Here is a 16,526-nt window from a genome sequence, read left to right on the forward strand (position 1 = left end):
AGCCTGTTAGAACACCTTAAGTCTTGGGTAGAGAGCAGTAGGATCGTTCTGCTGGAACAAACTGATTTTAGGAAAGGTCATAGTATGCTAGACAATTTTGTAGCTAATAAAAAAAAATACGTAACAAATGGGGGCGCTTCGGTTTATGCCACCTTTATAGACTTCTTTACAGCTTTTCATAAGGTTGCTCCCTGTGGAAGAAGCTATCCAAGCTAGGCATTCCAGCAAACTTGCTGCACTTGATTGTAGCTCTGCATTCCTCTACCTGGTGTAAAGTACTGATGGGTGGCGATCGGGGCTTACCTACAGAATTTCCAACAAAAAACAGTTTGAAGCAGGGGTGTTTTGTGGCATGTTTATTATTTTTGTTGTATATTCCTTATCTGCCTAATACATTATCTCCTAGTATTGGATGGTATCCTTTGATATGTTTACTTTATGCAGACAATATTGTAATCCTAGATCTGACCCCTAACGGTCTTAATAATCATCTGGTGCCAATCGGCATTAATTTAAGGACAATACCTCGAAATCCCAAGTATTATGTTTTCTGGGGGAAACATATGTGAACTTCTTGTTGTATTTAAGTTCTCAGAAGTTAGAGTGAGTTAAATCTTATCGCTTCTTGGGGGAAATCATGTCCATGTTTCCTCTGTGATTCTGAACACATATCTTATAATGTGGGTAAGGCCTTATCCCAAGCTAGTGGGTTACGAACATTCTTTAAGGTAATGGGAAGGCGACACTTCTTTCACCTCCTTGCAGTCTACCAGGCCAGGATCCCTGCTACGTTGTAATATGCAGTGGAACTAACAGATGTAGCAGATAGAGGTTTTCTCTGTAAAACTGAAGGGCAAATTTTAAGACTCTTGATTTCTTGCAACACCTTAGCATTAACTTATGCTCTAAAGTTCAAGTGCTCCTTTGTACAAGACCTAGTAGCGGTGATTTGATGGGGTTATTGTCTGTCTTGAAGTGATGTCGCTTCACAAAGTCACATTTTATGTATAAAGAGGTTTTCATTACATTGAGAGAGAAACCTGTTTTTTTAGAAATTTTAAGTATGCTATAGAACATCTGGAGCTATAATTAAGTACAATACTTTCTTTGTCATCCCAGTTGAAAACATATGTAAAGCATGCTTCTATAAGCAAACGCTACCATTTGTACTTAAACATTTGTAGCCAAAAGAGGAGGTTTGATGTTTGGATTCATTCCGCTATCATAAAAAAATCACTTCCCTACTTACCGTGGAATTTGTCTCATGGGATGAGGCGCTTTTGCATTTAAAGATTGGATTTACTTCCGTTAAAGGTTTTAACTTAAAAATGGTATGACAACTCAAATGTGTGTGACTATTGTCTTAACGGCATTCAACATTTAAATGTCTTATTTGTTTGCCCGTCTTTGCTGCTATTGCGTAATGTGGTTGAAACCTCTCTGCTTGAAATTCAGTGCACGAACATCAGGATAGGCCCTCCAATTGTTATATAACCCTCCTAACGAAATGTTTTGCTTTCAAATGTTCTACTTCTTTAAACCGTTTTTACATTGATAGTGACCTTTTTAAATAATCCTCTGAAGTTTTATTTAAGTGATGCATCATAACTTTAAAATGTTATTTGTTTTTCATATTTTTGTTTATTGCATTGTCCTGTTCCTACTTTTTTTTTTTTTTTTTTTTTTTTAATGTGGACCTCTTAGGAATTCCAAAACATGAAATAAACTTAGAAATTTCAAAGGTGACACCATGGAGGAATCAACTAAGTCTTTTTCAACCAAAACCATAGCTCACAAGTACCATGCAAAGAAGTGTGTGACTAATCTGAAGAAAAATCATCAATGTCAGCAAAATAGCTAGAAGCAGCCTGTGCAAACACAGTAGCTGTATGAGGTGAAGGAGAATCTGTATGTAGTTGACTCCAATGGTGGTGATGATGCACACAGTTTTGTTGCTAGTAGTAGCAGTGGTGCATTGTATACCCACATCAGAAACCTATCCTGTTTTAGCAGTAGAAACAGGCATGAGTGCATATTCAGCATTAGAAAACGAAATAAAAAATATTTGGATTACTTAATGCTTGTAGAGAGCTCTTGCAGGGTAGGGACAGGAGATAAGGAACTACCCAGATACCTTCATGGCCAACTGTGTAGCACTGGCCACATGATGGAGCTTTACTAAATCAATGGAAACGTATCATTTTTGTTTACAATCAATCCGCAAGCTGTGCCAAAACCACAATTCAAGTACCTTGAACTGCAGGAAGAGGCACTGGAGCTTTGTACTATGGGCCGAACTCCTTCCGTTCAGTAATCTTCTACCGGACCAGATCCCCAACTTTACGAATCCAGCCAAAAGTCGCTTGTTGCTCCTTCACTTTGTCAGTGACCGAATGTTTCAAATTCATTTAGGAGTGCTCATCCTGCAAGTCTTGTGATTCCTGTAAGACAGTGAAAATCTCATTGATGTCAAAGAGGGCACCAGCTGCCCCTGTGCCAGGGTTATTTAAATGTGGAATATACATCTGGACCCAAAGAGGACTTCATATGGGGTCCGACCACCCAAAGATCTTCAAGGAAGATTATTAGTTAAGGCTCTCTAGACTCCATACACATTATGTAGCCACTGAACCTTATACTGTAACTGCTAAGGACTGCTTTAAGTCTCAGTTCTTCCTTTCCACTATCAAATTTCTCTCAGCAGTGACACCCAGAGTCAAAAGCCGGTGCCTGTCCTCGAGTGGCTTGATGCTCCTGCATATTTACCAATAAAGACTTGAAAGCCTTTGATAAAGGTTTGAGCGTCAGCTGATCGCTGTGGCCCCACCCATCCAAATCTAGAACATGAATCAGCAGGGAATCGAATACATTTAAAAGCGCTATCCAAATGGAGTGGTCAATAATGATCCACTATACCGTAGCGGTTTATGAGAGACTAGAAGAGGTGTGTGTGGTGGGCGGGCAACGGTGGAACCTTCAATTTGATTGCAAAATGTGACAGATATAGATAAGCACATATTGTTTAGTATGTTTATAGACCCTGCCACCAATAGCATTTCTGCAGTGAAACTGTAACCGCTGCACCAGCATAGGCATATGCTAATCCTTCATGGGCAGCTGCTATTAGCTCAAACCCGTGGTCCTGGTTGGGTACCACTCGATCACCCACCCCAGCAATGCAGGTGAAAGCAATGTTTTGGGCAGTCAAGCTATAGGAATATTTTGCTGGAAATTATTTTGGTAATGGCGTCCCACTAGCCAAAGCAGTGACTACAGCCATGATGACATGATCAATTCTCATATGGGGACAAGTAGTTGCAGCTACATGAGCAGTCAAAATAGCCACTTTCACAGCTTCATCAGCTAGTAAATGCCCTGCAACATGTACATGGACTGGCTGATGACCCTATGTATGTATTTCATGAGTCCATGGCATAGCATCTTTTAGTTCTGTCACCTTTTCCCAAAGCAATTTATGCTTGCTAGTATTACCTTTAGAGTCTGTGAACCCATTCAGGTGCCTATAATGTTAATTATCATTATATGACTGGGTACATGTGAGAAAGTAGACTCTTTCTAGCCTTCTTACCCCCACTTTTAGCCTGTTTGTGAGTATATGTCTGGGTGTTTTCACTGTCTCACTGGAATCCTGCTAGCCAGGGCCCAGTGCTCATAGTGAAAACCCTATGTTTTCTGTATGTTTATGTGTCACTGGGACCCTGCTAGCCAGGACCCCAGTGCTCATATGTTTGTGGCCTATATGTCTGTGTTCCCTGTGTGATGCCTAACTGTCTCACTGAGGCTCTGCTAACCAGAGCCTCAGTGGTTATGCTCTCTTTACTTTCTAAATTGTCACTAACAGGCTAGTGACCAATTTCACCAATTCACATTGGCATACTGGATCACCCTTATAATTCCCTAGTATATGGTACGCAGGTACCCAGGGTATTGGGGTTCCAGGAGATCCCTATGGGCTGCAGCATTTCTTTTGCCACCCATAGGGAGCTCTGACAATTCTTACACAGGCCTGCCACTGCAGCCTGAGTGAAATAACGTCCACATTATTTCACAGCCATTTACCACTGCACTTAAGTAACTTATAAGTCACCCATATGTCTAACCTTTACCTGGTAAAGGTTGGGTGCTAAGTTACTTAGTGTGTGGGCACCCTGGCACTAGCCAAGGTGCCCCCACATCGTTCAGGGCAAATTCCCCGGACTTTGTGAGTGCGGGGACACCATTACACGCGTGCACTATACATAGGTCACTACCTATGTATAGCATCACAATGGTAACTCCGAACATGGCCATGTAACATGTCTAAGGTCATGGAAGTGTCACCCCAATGCCATTCTCTAGCACAGACCTGGGTACTGCCAAACTGCCTTTCCCGGGGTTTCACTGCAGCTGCTGCTGCTGCTGCTGCCGCCAACCCCTGAGACAGGTTTCTGCCCTCCTGGGCTCCAGCCAGGCTTGGCCCAGGAAGGCAGAACAAAGGACGTCCTCAGAGAGATGGTGTTACACCCTCTCCCTTTGGAAAAAGGTTTCAGGGCTGGGGAGGAGTAGCCTCCCCCAGCCTCTGGAAATGCTTTGATGGGCACAGATGATGCCCATCTCTGCATAAGCCAGTCTACACCGGTTCAGGGATCCCCCAGCCCTTCTCTGGCGCGAAACTGGACAAAGGAAAGGGGAATGACCACTCCCCTGACCTGCACCTCCCAGGGGAGGTGCCCAGAGCTCCTCCAGTGTGCTCCAGACCTCTGCCATCTTGGAAACAGAGGTGCTGCTGGTACACTGGACTGCTCTGAGTGGCCAGTGGCAGCAGGTGACGTCAGAGACTCCTCCTGATAGGCTCTTACCTGTGTTGCTAGCCTATCCTCCTTCCTAGGTAGTCAAAACTCCTTTTCTGGCTATTTAGGGTCTCTGCTTTGGGGAATTCTTTAGATAACGAATGCAAGAGCTCATCAGAGTTCCTCTGCATCTCTCTCTTCACCTTCTGCCAAAGGATCGACCGCTGACTGCTCAGGACGCCTGCAAAACCGCAACAAAGTAGCAAAGACGACTACTGCAACCTGGTATCGCTGATCCTGCCGCCTTCTCGACTGTTTTCCTGGTGGTGCATGCTGTGGGGGTAGTCTGCCTCCTCTCTGCACTAGGAGCTCTGAAGAAATCTCCCGTGGGACGATGGAATCCTCCCCCTGCAACTGCAGGCACCAAAAGAACTGCATCACCGGTCCTCTGGGTCCCCTCTCAGCACGACGAGCGTGGTCCCTGGAACTCAACAACTCTGTCCAAGTGACTCCCACAGTCCAGTGACTCTTCAGTCCAAGTTTGGTGGAGGTAAGTCCTTGCCTCCCCACGCTAGACTGCATTGCTGGGTACCGCGTGACTTGCAGCTGCTCCGGCTCCTGTGCACTCTTCCAGGATTTCCTTTGTGCACAGCCAAGCCTTGGTCCCCGACACTCTAACCTGCAGTGCACAACCTCCTGAGTTGTCCTTCGGCGTCGTGGGATCTCCTTTTGTGACTTCGGGTGAGCTCCAGTTCACTCCTCTTTGTAGTGCCTGTTCCGGCACTTCTGCGGGTGCTGCCTGCTCCTGTGAGGGCTCCCTGTCTTGCTGGGCGCCCCCTCTGTCTCCTCCCGCAAGTGGCGACATACTGGTCCCTCCTGGGCCACAGCAGCATCCAAAAACCCTAACCGCGACCCTTTCAGCTAGCAAGGCTTGTTTGCGGTCTTTCTGCGTGGGAACACCTCTGCAAGCTTCTTCACGATGTGGGACATCCATCCTCCAAAGGGGAAGTTCCTAGTCCTCTTCGTTCTTGCAGAATCCACAGCTTCTACCATCCGGTGGCAGCTTCTTTGCACCCTCAGCTGGCATTTCCTGGGCATCTGCCCAATCTCGACTTTGTCGCGACTCTTCGACTTGGTCCCCTTGTTCCACAGGTACTCTCGTCCAGAAATCCACTTTGGTTGCGTTGCTGGTGTTGGTCTTCCTTGCAGAATTCCCCTATCACGACTTCTGTGCTCTCTGGGGAATATAGGTGCACTTTACACCTACTTTTCAGGGTCTTGGGGTGGGCTATTTTTCTAACCCTTACTGTTTTCTTACAGTCCCAGCAACCCTCTACAAGCTCACATAGGTTTGGGGTCCATTCGTGGTTCGCATTCCACTTTTGGAGTGTATGGTTTGTGTAGCCCCTATTCCTATGTGCTCCTATTGCAATCTACTGTAATTCCACATTGCTTGCATTACTTCCTTTTGCTATTACTGCATATTTTTGGTATTGTGTACATATATCTTGTGTATATTTGGCATCCTCATACTGCGGGTACTCACGGAGATACTTTGGCATATTGTCATAAAAATAAAGTACCTTTTATTTTTAGTAAATCTGTGTATTCTGTTTTCTTATGATATTGTGCATGTGTCACCAGTGGTATAGTAGGAGCTTTGCATGTCTCGTAGTTCAGCCTAAGCTGCTCTGCTATAGCTACCTTCTAGCAGCCTAAGCTGGTACAGAGTGTAAGTACCCCTTGGTACCCACTACAAGCCAGGCCAGCCTCCTACAGTACAGTAATAGGAAACACACATTAAAATAATTGAATTCAGGATCTGTATTCTGCAGTGCCAGAACCAAAGCCTTCAATTCAGCCATCTGAGCGGTACAGTCACGCAAGGTTTCTGTATATGTTTTTATGCTTGAAATCCTCCATCTTTCATGAGTCTTTACTGCAGCCAATGCTGCTGAGTAGTTATGCTTACTGCCCACGTGGTCTTGGCTGAACCATCAGTATATGTATTACAAAATCATACTGATCTGGAGGCAAAATATCAGTCGACATGGAGTATTCTTGTTCATGCTGGAGAAATTCCTGTGTGTGAAATGTGGGGTCAAAGATATAATCTACTAATGTCAGTCGACATGGTGTATTCTTCCTATCAACCGGGACATTTGTTTGAGGTCAAGGACAACAAGTTTTCATGTTTATTTAGTCCTTGGGACAAGTGGGCCCAAACCTTTGCAGCTCAAACCCTTTGGCTATCAGTTTACAGGGAAGGGAATTGTCTGCAGTTTAAGTGATATGTGTCCATATGTTAATGCGGTTTGAACTTGTATTTATGGTTCCTTAATGAAAAACCTTCATTATTAGGGTGAGCGCTGTAAATAAACGTTTTAAGGTCACACTACACTACTGACAGTGGTTGCAGTAAAAAAATAAAATAAAAGTGTACACACAAGTTTGAAAAGTTTAATAATGAGGCTATGTATAATGCGCCCAGAATGCTCTGATTAGATGCAGATGTTTCCAAAAGCTTGTAAGCTAGAGTGATGATTCTTTGTTTTCAAGAATAAAATGTTCAGAAAAAAATGAAAGTAGGGAAAAAAAAAAGTTTCCCTACTATGAACTTTTAGGTGCCATTTCTTTGAAGCATCATTTACTAAACATGTTGATGCATGCTAGTGTTTCCAAAAAATATTCCTAATAGAAAATCAGTGTAACCATTTTCAACAAGATTATGGGAAGCATGAAAATAAAGAAGCACTGGTTAAGCCAACCGATCTGACATTTTGTGTATGATTCTTTTGGTTTTGTCAATGTGTGTATTCTTTTGACATGGTTTTTCTAACACTTTATTGTTGTGGGATCTGCCATGCCTTCATCATTGTAAAAAGCACTAGCAAAAAGAAAAAAAGATTTTGGTCTCAAAAAGCACACATTGCCACCAGTGTTGTAACAAAGGTGCCACTGCCTCCTCCCAGGGGGGCCCCTCAGCACAGCACCTACCCTGAGTGAGTATGGGGGCAAAGTGGGCGGAGCTCCATGTTCTTTGCAGGAGGCACCCTCCAGTTTCCTTACACCACTGATTGCCACAGTAGTTATTGGCACTGAACAAAACTACTTTGTGTGCCAAAAATCCCTGTGGAAGAGCAGAATGTGATCACTCACAGTAAAGCCAGCTGATAGAGTGAGAAATAGAAACTTAACAAAAACAAAATGTCTTTGTTAACGCCAGACCTAATTGGGGACCCTATTCTGAAAGAAACTCGCACAAGTGCACCCACGGTATATGTCTTTGAATTAGTGGCTTTTATGAATTCACAATAATACTGAAGTATACCAGGAAATCGTACCCCTAGAAAATATTTGTGAACTGTATTTTAGCATGAGCACATATGCATGTGTAGATTTGCTCATATGAAAGTCTATTGATCGTTTACAAGTTCACTTTCCCTCCAATCACTTTTTTCCCCAACCCAAGAGTAAATTTCCAACCTTTCTCATTATGGCAAAAGATTAGAGAAAAGCTGGTGAAAATCCTTCAAACATGCACGTTGGTTAGTTCGCAGACTCAAAGGTATTCTATCCCTGGAACTATTAGTTGCTGCTTCCTCCAACCCCAGTATGTAGATCTGCGGAAAGTAAGGAAATTACAATAGTAGGGGTTGGAATTGCAAGTATTCAAGCCCTACTATAGTAGTAGCCCTGGCATAATCAGAGAGGCTATTATGAGAGCTCTTACATATTGAGATTGCTGCCATAATTTGTTGCTGCACTACCTGGCACCAAAGGGGCAAGTAGATATATATTTTTTTTAACAGGACAAATCGATTTAAGAAGCAGCCTGTCCTATGGACAAGAATATATTTGATTAAATTCCACACCCCTGCATCCTGGAGAAATTCCTGTGTGTGAGTAAGGTGGGTCAGAGACATAATCTGCAACAGTAGCTGTCATGGATATGGCCCACTGTATCCATTGTGGATTTAAGGCTTTGGCACTAAGACTTATGTAACAGCCTCTAAGGCTGGAATGGTAGAAATCACATTTATGCTCTTCTCCTGAACCAGTGGCCATTCAGCATGCATATGCAATCCCGTTACACCTTCACCCTCACTATGTACTGGCTGTCTGAGAAGTATGCACAAAGCCCAGCTATCACTCTGCCTCAGATGTGGATTGGAGTCAAGCTGCAGAACACCAGAGTCATAAGCACAGGGAAATGCTAACTTTCTAAAAGTGGCATTTTTATAATGGTAATAAAAATCCACCTACACCACTAAGCAGCATTTAGAGTGCACCAGGGGTCAGGCAAGGATGGAATTAAGGAATCACTGGTGATCACTTTGATGTTTAGCACATAGGCACTATGTTATGAATTGATGTTATTGAATGTATCCCCACCGATTTGATGGTTGTGGAGATGACTCATAGAGCGAGCTGATCAGTAGCTGTGATCTTGACACTAATATGTTTTTCCATTAATCAAATAATTTCACTACATGGCCAAAGGCATAAGCAGTGCAGCGTCCTCCCTGCCCAGCACCCTCGGATTACACACTGCCTGCTTTGCAGCCAGGGTGCATACCAAGGGTGCTGGTTGGACCCCTCTGTGCTACAAGATAGCACTAGGTCCCTTTAAGGGAGCCAAGTGCTATGTCATAGCACTGTTCCCTCAGGTCAGACCGGCGGGATCGCTCTATTTCAATCCGTTTAGAGTAATTATAAAAGGGCACATATTAAACTGATAAATGTAACAGGGTTTTAATATTTTATTACACTGGGGAACCCTATCACCAAAATTATAAAAGGTTTGAATGTATAAGAGAATTGAGCTAGGACATCTAACACTGCAGAAAATGGAAAAAAAAGGATGGTATGGGCTTCAGCTAAATAACAGAAGATGCAGGTTATGGAGAGAATGTATTTTGCAAAGGTTTTGTTTTGAAACACACAAAATATAAAGTTTAATTGTTGTGTAGTTTTTAGTTAATATAGAGCATATATGCAGAACTGCACAGTGTACAATGCTATTTATTATATTTGTTGGGTGTGTGTGGAGGGGCACGAGAGGCAAATCCTCAAGTCATGACACCCCCCCCCCCCCCCTCAAAAATAGCAATTAATAGCGTATTTTACAGTGCACATCTGCGTACATGGTTTATGCAGGGGACTTTTTCACATTTGATTGTTTTACAAAAACTATTTAACTGAAACCAAGGTGCAAGGGGATAAAATTGTGAAGTATGGTGAAATCGCATTTAAAAGACAATGTGAATATTAGGAGTGTTCCCCTGTGTATAGTAATTGTTACATGAAACATGAGGCATTAGACACTGTTTTCCTTTGTCTATTTTGCTGTGCTGTGGTAATTAACCTGATTTTGACTTTTGCAAAGTAGTAAGAAATGTGAATCTGGGTTTATTTGTACAGTTGATTTAAACAAAGTGTTACTGGGCCACAATTTATATCCATGGGGGGGTGTATGTATATGTGTGTATATGTATATGTATATATATATATGTGTGTATATATAATATATATATATTAAAATTAATTTCATCCATTGTAAACGTATGATGTCATTGAACTGTAAAATCTTTATTTCAGAGCACAAAGTAATCATTGTTGGCCTGGATAATGCAGGGAAAACTACAATTCTTTACCAGTTGTAAGTATAACCTTTGTGTGTAGTTGTAAATTTAGTCAGAAAAATGTTATGTTTATGGTTCAAATGTTGTTCCTTTATAACTTGGAGAGCAAGCATTCTAACGGGTATGTGTGGAGTTTTTCCACTATTTTATCCCCAGTATAAAAAAAATGAAAGCATCAATTAGATTTAAAATAGTTAAACGCATTAAATCTAAAATCTGACACACCACAAAGGGGTAATCATATTTATTTGCCATAAATGATATAAATGGAAACCTTTGTTTTACATTTATAGCACACATGAATTTCTAGCCCAAACTGTGGGGAAAGGAATATAAAAGACAAATACATTGCATTAACACTTGTCTAATTAACTATTTGCAAGTGTAATTTCCTTAGTCCCTTTTCAAAGGGGAAAATCAGTTCATTAGAAATGTTTATTCCTCTAGACATTTGTATGAAATAAGACAGAAACTACAGACCCCACAGATTCTGGGTTGGAATTGACTTTCATCACACTTTTGTTCCCACATTATGATGGCTCAAATTGCAGCTGCAGGACATTTTCTGTCCCTGTAGATAGATAAGAGGAAAGATTGGGTCTACAAAGCATGTCTGTCCCTGCATCTGTAGGGACAGAATGGGCCCACTAACTACTTCTGCCCCTCATGAGCCTTGACAGTAAGATACAGAAAAAGATGGAGAAAGATGGGTAAAGACCTACAAAGTCATAAGAAAACTGAAGAGAGACCTTGAAAGAGCGACATAGAAAAATAGAACACCAGAGAGACATGGATATAGAGGGACAGAAAAACGCAAAGACTGAAGGGCAGAGGAAAGACAGTGAGATACAGAGACACGGTGAGAGGCTGAAAATAAAGACAGGGCAAAACATTGTGTGTGAAACGTAGTAGTAGAAAGAAGGAGGCAGAGAAAACAAAGTCTGAGAAAGAACATTGATCTTCTACTGCTGGCATATTTAGATTGCTCTTTTTGAGAATTATCGATGTGAGCATAGCTAAGGCTTTCAGCCATGCAACATCTTTCCTCTTTTTTTTTTTTTTTTGTGTAACTTTTTTAGGTAATTAAATGTTTCATAGTACTGAGCACTTATGTGCAGTTAAATTAATCATCTATGTTTCTGCCGATTGAAAGTTTCAAAGTTTGCAACAACCAAGTCATGGCTTGTAGTCTAACTCATGGATCACTTGAAGGCCAAGATGCATTTAGTATACTATATGAGCCAGACCAGTTCCAAGTGTCTGTTGTGAACAAGACTACCTACTATACCATGGTAGCTCATGGCCAACAAACATTGGTGCAGCTAAAGAAGAATAATGGTGTACGTGGAGTGAAAATCAGGAGTTTTGATTTTTATCAGGGCTCCCTTCTGAATTGGTTCTCCTATGGCCAACCTGAATATCTGAAGAATTGTGTAGCGCATCTCTATGAGGGTAAATAATTATTTAAGGCACACAGTTGAGTATGGATGCAGATATAATACTGCCTTATGTACATGGATTCAAAACTGGAAAACCTAATGAAAGGGGATGAAAATAGAATAACACTCAACCACTATTATAAGTCTTAGAGTCCCCAACATTGGGAACCTGTGGGCTTCATTGTATCTGGAGGGTATGAAATGTCATGTACGTAAGGTCTTCAGTGTCACATGGCAGGTTGATTGTTTCAATCACAGTTCAAAGCTACCCATATTTGCGCCTGGCCTGTCTTTGTAGCATTAGGTAACAACATTTAAAATATGGAGAGAGATATCAAAAATTAGAGGTGCTTAAAACGACCAGAAGTCTTGAAATCAGATTTTGAATAGCAGGGCTCCATGTGTAGTCTAATCATTATACAGTGTTTTGCATTAATTTGGCCTGATTTACTTTGTCACAAACACCTAGCATGGATGGGCCCAATACTACTTGGGCAGATGGGCTTGGCACTCTGCACAGACCCATGGCAATTAAATATACTTCGAAATGCCACTTTTAATTTGTTTGTAAACACATTGTTCGTGAAACCAGTCACAACATGTACCACAACATCTTGTTTGATTAGAGTCAATACACATGTGGTTGGTAGAGTATTTTATAGAATGTTAAATGTCCTTCCTTTGAAGGAAAATCATTCATATGTCCACCTTCCAGGCACATTATTAGATAGCTCTGTTAACATTCCCTCTGAGGATATGTGTTTCTTGGATCTTTTCTTTGGCAGAGCAGAGTAGTAAAGGCAATTGCAGCCAAACTGTAGATGTTTGTTGTTGGCAAGTAGTGAATAGCTCTAATTTTAGTAATTGATCTTGAAATTTAAACTTGATGATACAGCTAATATAATTTTGTGATGGATGAAAACATCACAAATACTATTGCAAACAACCACTTTGTTACAATTAGAACAGATAGTAACCAACCACATTGAATTTGACGTGGTAATACTGAAGTGCAAAATCTCAGTGGCAAGTTTGGGTACAGAATCATTCTGTTTACAAAGAGGACCTGGATTTTGAGGCCCTTCTTTAGAAGGTAACTGAGATTTCAGAAGCAGCAGAGGAGCATGAATGCCATCTAATGTTAATCAGTCCTGCAAATCAACGGTGCTGCTCTCCTTAAATGTTAGAGACAATGGTCTCTCCATCCGTATAGTTACCAGCCTGTTTTTAGCAGCCACTGCTTTAGCTTTCCTGTCTCCTTTTAGAATTCTTTTTTGGCAAACCGACATTTTAATATACCTTTTGGTGTTCCTTTTGACTTTCTATTCCAACATCACTTCTCTCTTGCTAGCAAATGGATTTGTTTGATGTATTTGATTTCTCCTTGCTTTATCTTCCATGGTCAGTACCATTCCAGATTTCAAAGAAGTGTCTCCTTTTGTACGCTTTCTAGAACATTTTCATTGTCATTTTTGTTGATCTACAGTTAGTTCGGGGTCCAATACAATTGGGAGGTAGTTATCCTTGAAGCTATCAGATTTTGTTTCTTCCAGTGTCTGGAGGATCCGGTTTTACAGACTGCCCCTCTAAGACATCAGAGGTAGATTTGTCTGTACTGTCTGGTATCAACAATTAAAGCAAGTGGTATTTGAAAAGCCCTGGAATGTTCAGGTATAGAAGGCATTTGAGTCTTTGGTATGGTCCTCATGCAAAATATTTTCCCCCACACAATGGAGGAGAGTATTGAAAAAACAATCAACTAATGAATGTTCCTTTACTGCTCCTGAGCCATCCAGAATATCTATTCTTACATCCGTGTCTCTTCTCCAGACAGTAAAGTTGAGAGGGTTGATAGTTCGTTCTCAGATTTTACCTTTCCACACCTAGCTAGTAAAGCAGTACCTCATTTGTACTTACTACAGTGGTTCAATATTTGTCCTGTTCAGACAATGTTCACCTTTTTTGTAATTGGAATTGTGTTTATAGTACTTGATGGCCAATCAATAATTTCAGCATCCAACGACTGAACTTATTTTAGAGCAATTTGGAATACTGGAAATGACTTTTAGTAGATAATAATTCTAATAAATACAACATATGGTGAAAAGGGAGTACATAGGTCCTGCTGAAGTGACAGGGGCAAAGCCATCCATAGTCTTGGATGACAGAAATTGCATTTCTGTATGACGCATTGATAGTCATTGATTTTATTTGTGTGCTTCCAGTAAACCTGGAACCCTAGTGATATCTTTGAGCACAAATGTGGATGCATATTATTTTTAGAATATCCTCTAAAACCTCAGTTTGATTGTAGAATATAATCCAAGGCACACGTTCAAAGCCAGATTTAAGTTCTATAAAATCAAATAGTGCGTAATTCGATTTCAACTCTTGTTTATTTCATGCTTGTGGTATTTTCTTCATGTTCTTCACAAATCTCTTACAGAGTATATTAAGTAAATGAACGGTGGCAACATACATAGTGAAACGTGACACATATCAAGAATTAATGATCTCAGAAGATATATTGAGTAGCCCAGACGAAGTTGTAGCGATAATATTCGCAAGACGAAACACGCGTTGGCTGGAACATTAATAACATTTGTGAAGAACATGAAGAAAATACCACAAGTTTGAAATAAACAAGAGTTGGAATCAAATGACTCACTATTTGATGTTACTGAACTTAAATCTGACTTGGAATATAATCCAAGGCCCAAGTTCAAATTGTTACCCACCTTTTTGGGAGGATTTTGGGGGTGTAGGGTGAATCTCCCCTTCCATGAGCACCATATAGTTGTACAATTTGACTTTGTGATGTTTGTTTAATTGAATCAAAAATAGGTATGGTCAAAATACTGTTTGTAGATGGATTCCTTTGTTTCCCCCTTACAGTTACTGATTACCTATACTGAAGCTTGCGCGAGGTTCCTGTTTTGCCATATGTTTATGCATATTGCCAATAGAAGCAGCAAATGTTATGCCATTGCTAAAACAAAGGGTGACGGAGATGGATGTAGCTCCACTTAAGGTGGCCGAAATCCTTGCACTGACCCAAGGTAGTGGAGAGAGGAGTAGCCGATAGGAGGAAGTAAGATTAAGTAGGTGAGCAATTTTAGGGTCAAGGGAGTGGGGACCATGAGAAGTGTGAAAGATAATGTGTAGGAAAACAAAATGGACAAAATATTTGATGGAGGAGAGGGTAAGAAAAGCAATAAAGGTGAAACAAGAGTACCACTTGTATATTCACTCAGCTATCTATGCACTCCTTATGCCCTTGCTTCAGAGATCTATGTGTGAAATATACATGTTATACCTATGGGTACATGTCCGAACAACAGAAGTGTGTAGTACTATTTCTGATGATTTTAATCTGTTATACATGAAGGGAAAGTGTGCTCAGTGGCTGCCTACTGTGCGAGAGGTATGCTTGTTTTGCTGCTGCATTGCTTCTTCACGTTCTTTTAGAGTGACATTTGCACTGCTGCATCCCAGTTTGTACCTGCCCTGGGAGGGGGACAACTTTGCACCTCTACTGCCTAAACTGTGCCTGTCTTGCGAGAGAGGTAAGCTTACATTATTGCTTCACTAGCTGTGCCTTCATATAGCAGTAAAAATTATGCGTGACTATTCACAAACAGCCATTGAGTACTTGTACTTTTATTGGGAAATAGTATGTCCGTTCTTAATAGCCACAATTTACATCAATCACACTACATTTTCAATGAATCCAGGAAGTCATACATGTTTAGCCTCCACCCCAAAACTTTTATTTCTGTTTACACTGTACATGTAAATGAAGAATTAGTGTAGGTTGTGTACAATCGCACCATAAAAAAAATCTGCATTGCTACTGATAGTGTACTACACTCCAGTAACATTTGCCAACCTCTTTGTGAAGAAATCATCTTTCTTTTTCTTTCTTTTTCTTTTTCCTGTTTTCTTTTCTTTTCTCTTTCTTTTCTGTCCTTCTTTTCTTACCTTCTTTTCTTCTTTCTTTCCTTCTTTTCTTTCTCCTTTCTTTTCCTCTTGTCTTTCTTTTCTTTCTTTTCTTTCCTTCTTACCTTTTTCTTTTTCTTTCCTTTTTTCTTTTCCTTCCTCTCTTTCTGTCCTTTCTTTTTCTGTTTTCTGTATTCTTTTTATTCTTTTTATTCTTTCTTTTATTCTTTGTTTCTTTCCTTTCTTTCTCCTTTCTTTTTTCTCTTCTTCTTTTTTCCTTTCTTTCTCTTTTCTTCTTTCTTTTTTTCTTTCTCTTTTCTTTCTCCTCCTTTTTTCTCTTTTCTGTCTCTTTTCTCTTTTCTGTCTCTTCTTTCTCTTTTCTCTTCTCTCTTTTCTTTTCTCTTTTCTCCTTTTCTCGTCTTTCTCGTCTTTCTCTTTTTTCGTCTTTCTCTTTTTTCGTCTTTCTCTCCTCTTTTTTCGTCTTTCTTTCTTCTCTTTTCTCGTCTTTCTTTCTTCTCTTTTCTCGTCTTTCTTTCTTTTCTTCTCTTTTCTCGTCTTTCCTTCCTTCCCCCAAATCAGATCTCGCCTTATGTTTTTTTTTTTTTTTTTAAAGTAGTTGCCAGGCTTTTCCGCTTAACAAAACACTTTAGCGTGGCACATGTACAAAAACTCCTCCCAATCCCCTTCTCTGAATGGTTGAAATTTTTTTAGCT

At 40.7% G+C, this 16,526-nt stretch overlaps 1 protein-coding gene across 1 annotated transcript in view; it reads left to right on the plus strand.

Annotated features, from left to right (window-relative positions):
* Positions 1 to 16,526, plus strand: part of ARL5A (ARF like GTPase 5A) — a 133,221-nt gene that overhangs the window by 43,614 nt on the left and 73,081 nt on the right. The window contains exon 2 of the mRNA XM_069225182.1: positions 10,392 to 10,452. Within this exon, the coding sequence (XP_069081283.1) occupies positions 10,392 to 10,452 (61 nt within the window). The remainder of the gene's footprint in view (positions 1 to 10,391; positions 10,453 to 16,526) is intronic.

The sequence above is a fragment of the Pleurodeles waltl genome, chromosome 3_1 (genome assembly GCF_031143425.1).
Source record: "Pleurodeles waltl isolate 20211129_DDA chromosome 3_1, aPleWal1.hap1.20221129, whole genome shotgun sequence".
NCBI lineage: Eukaryota > Metazoa > Chordata > Amphibia > Caudata > Salamandridae > Pleurodeles > Pleurodeles waltl.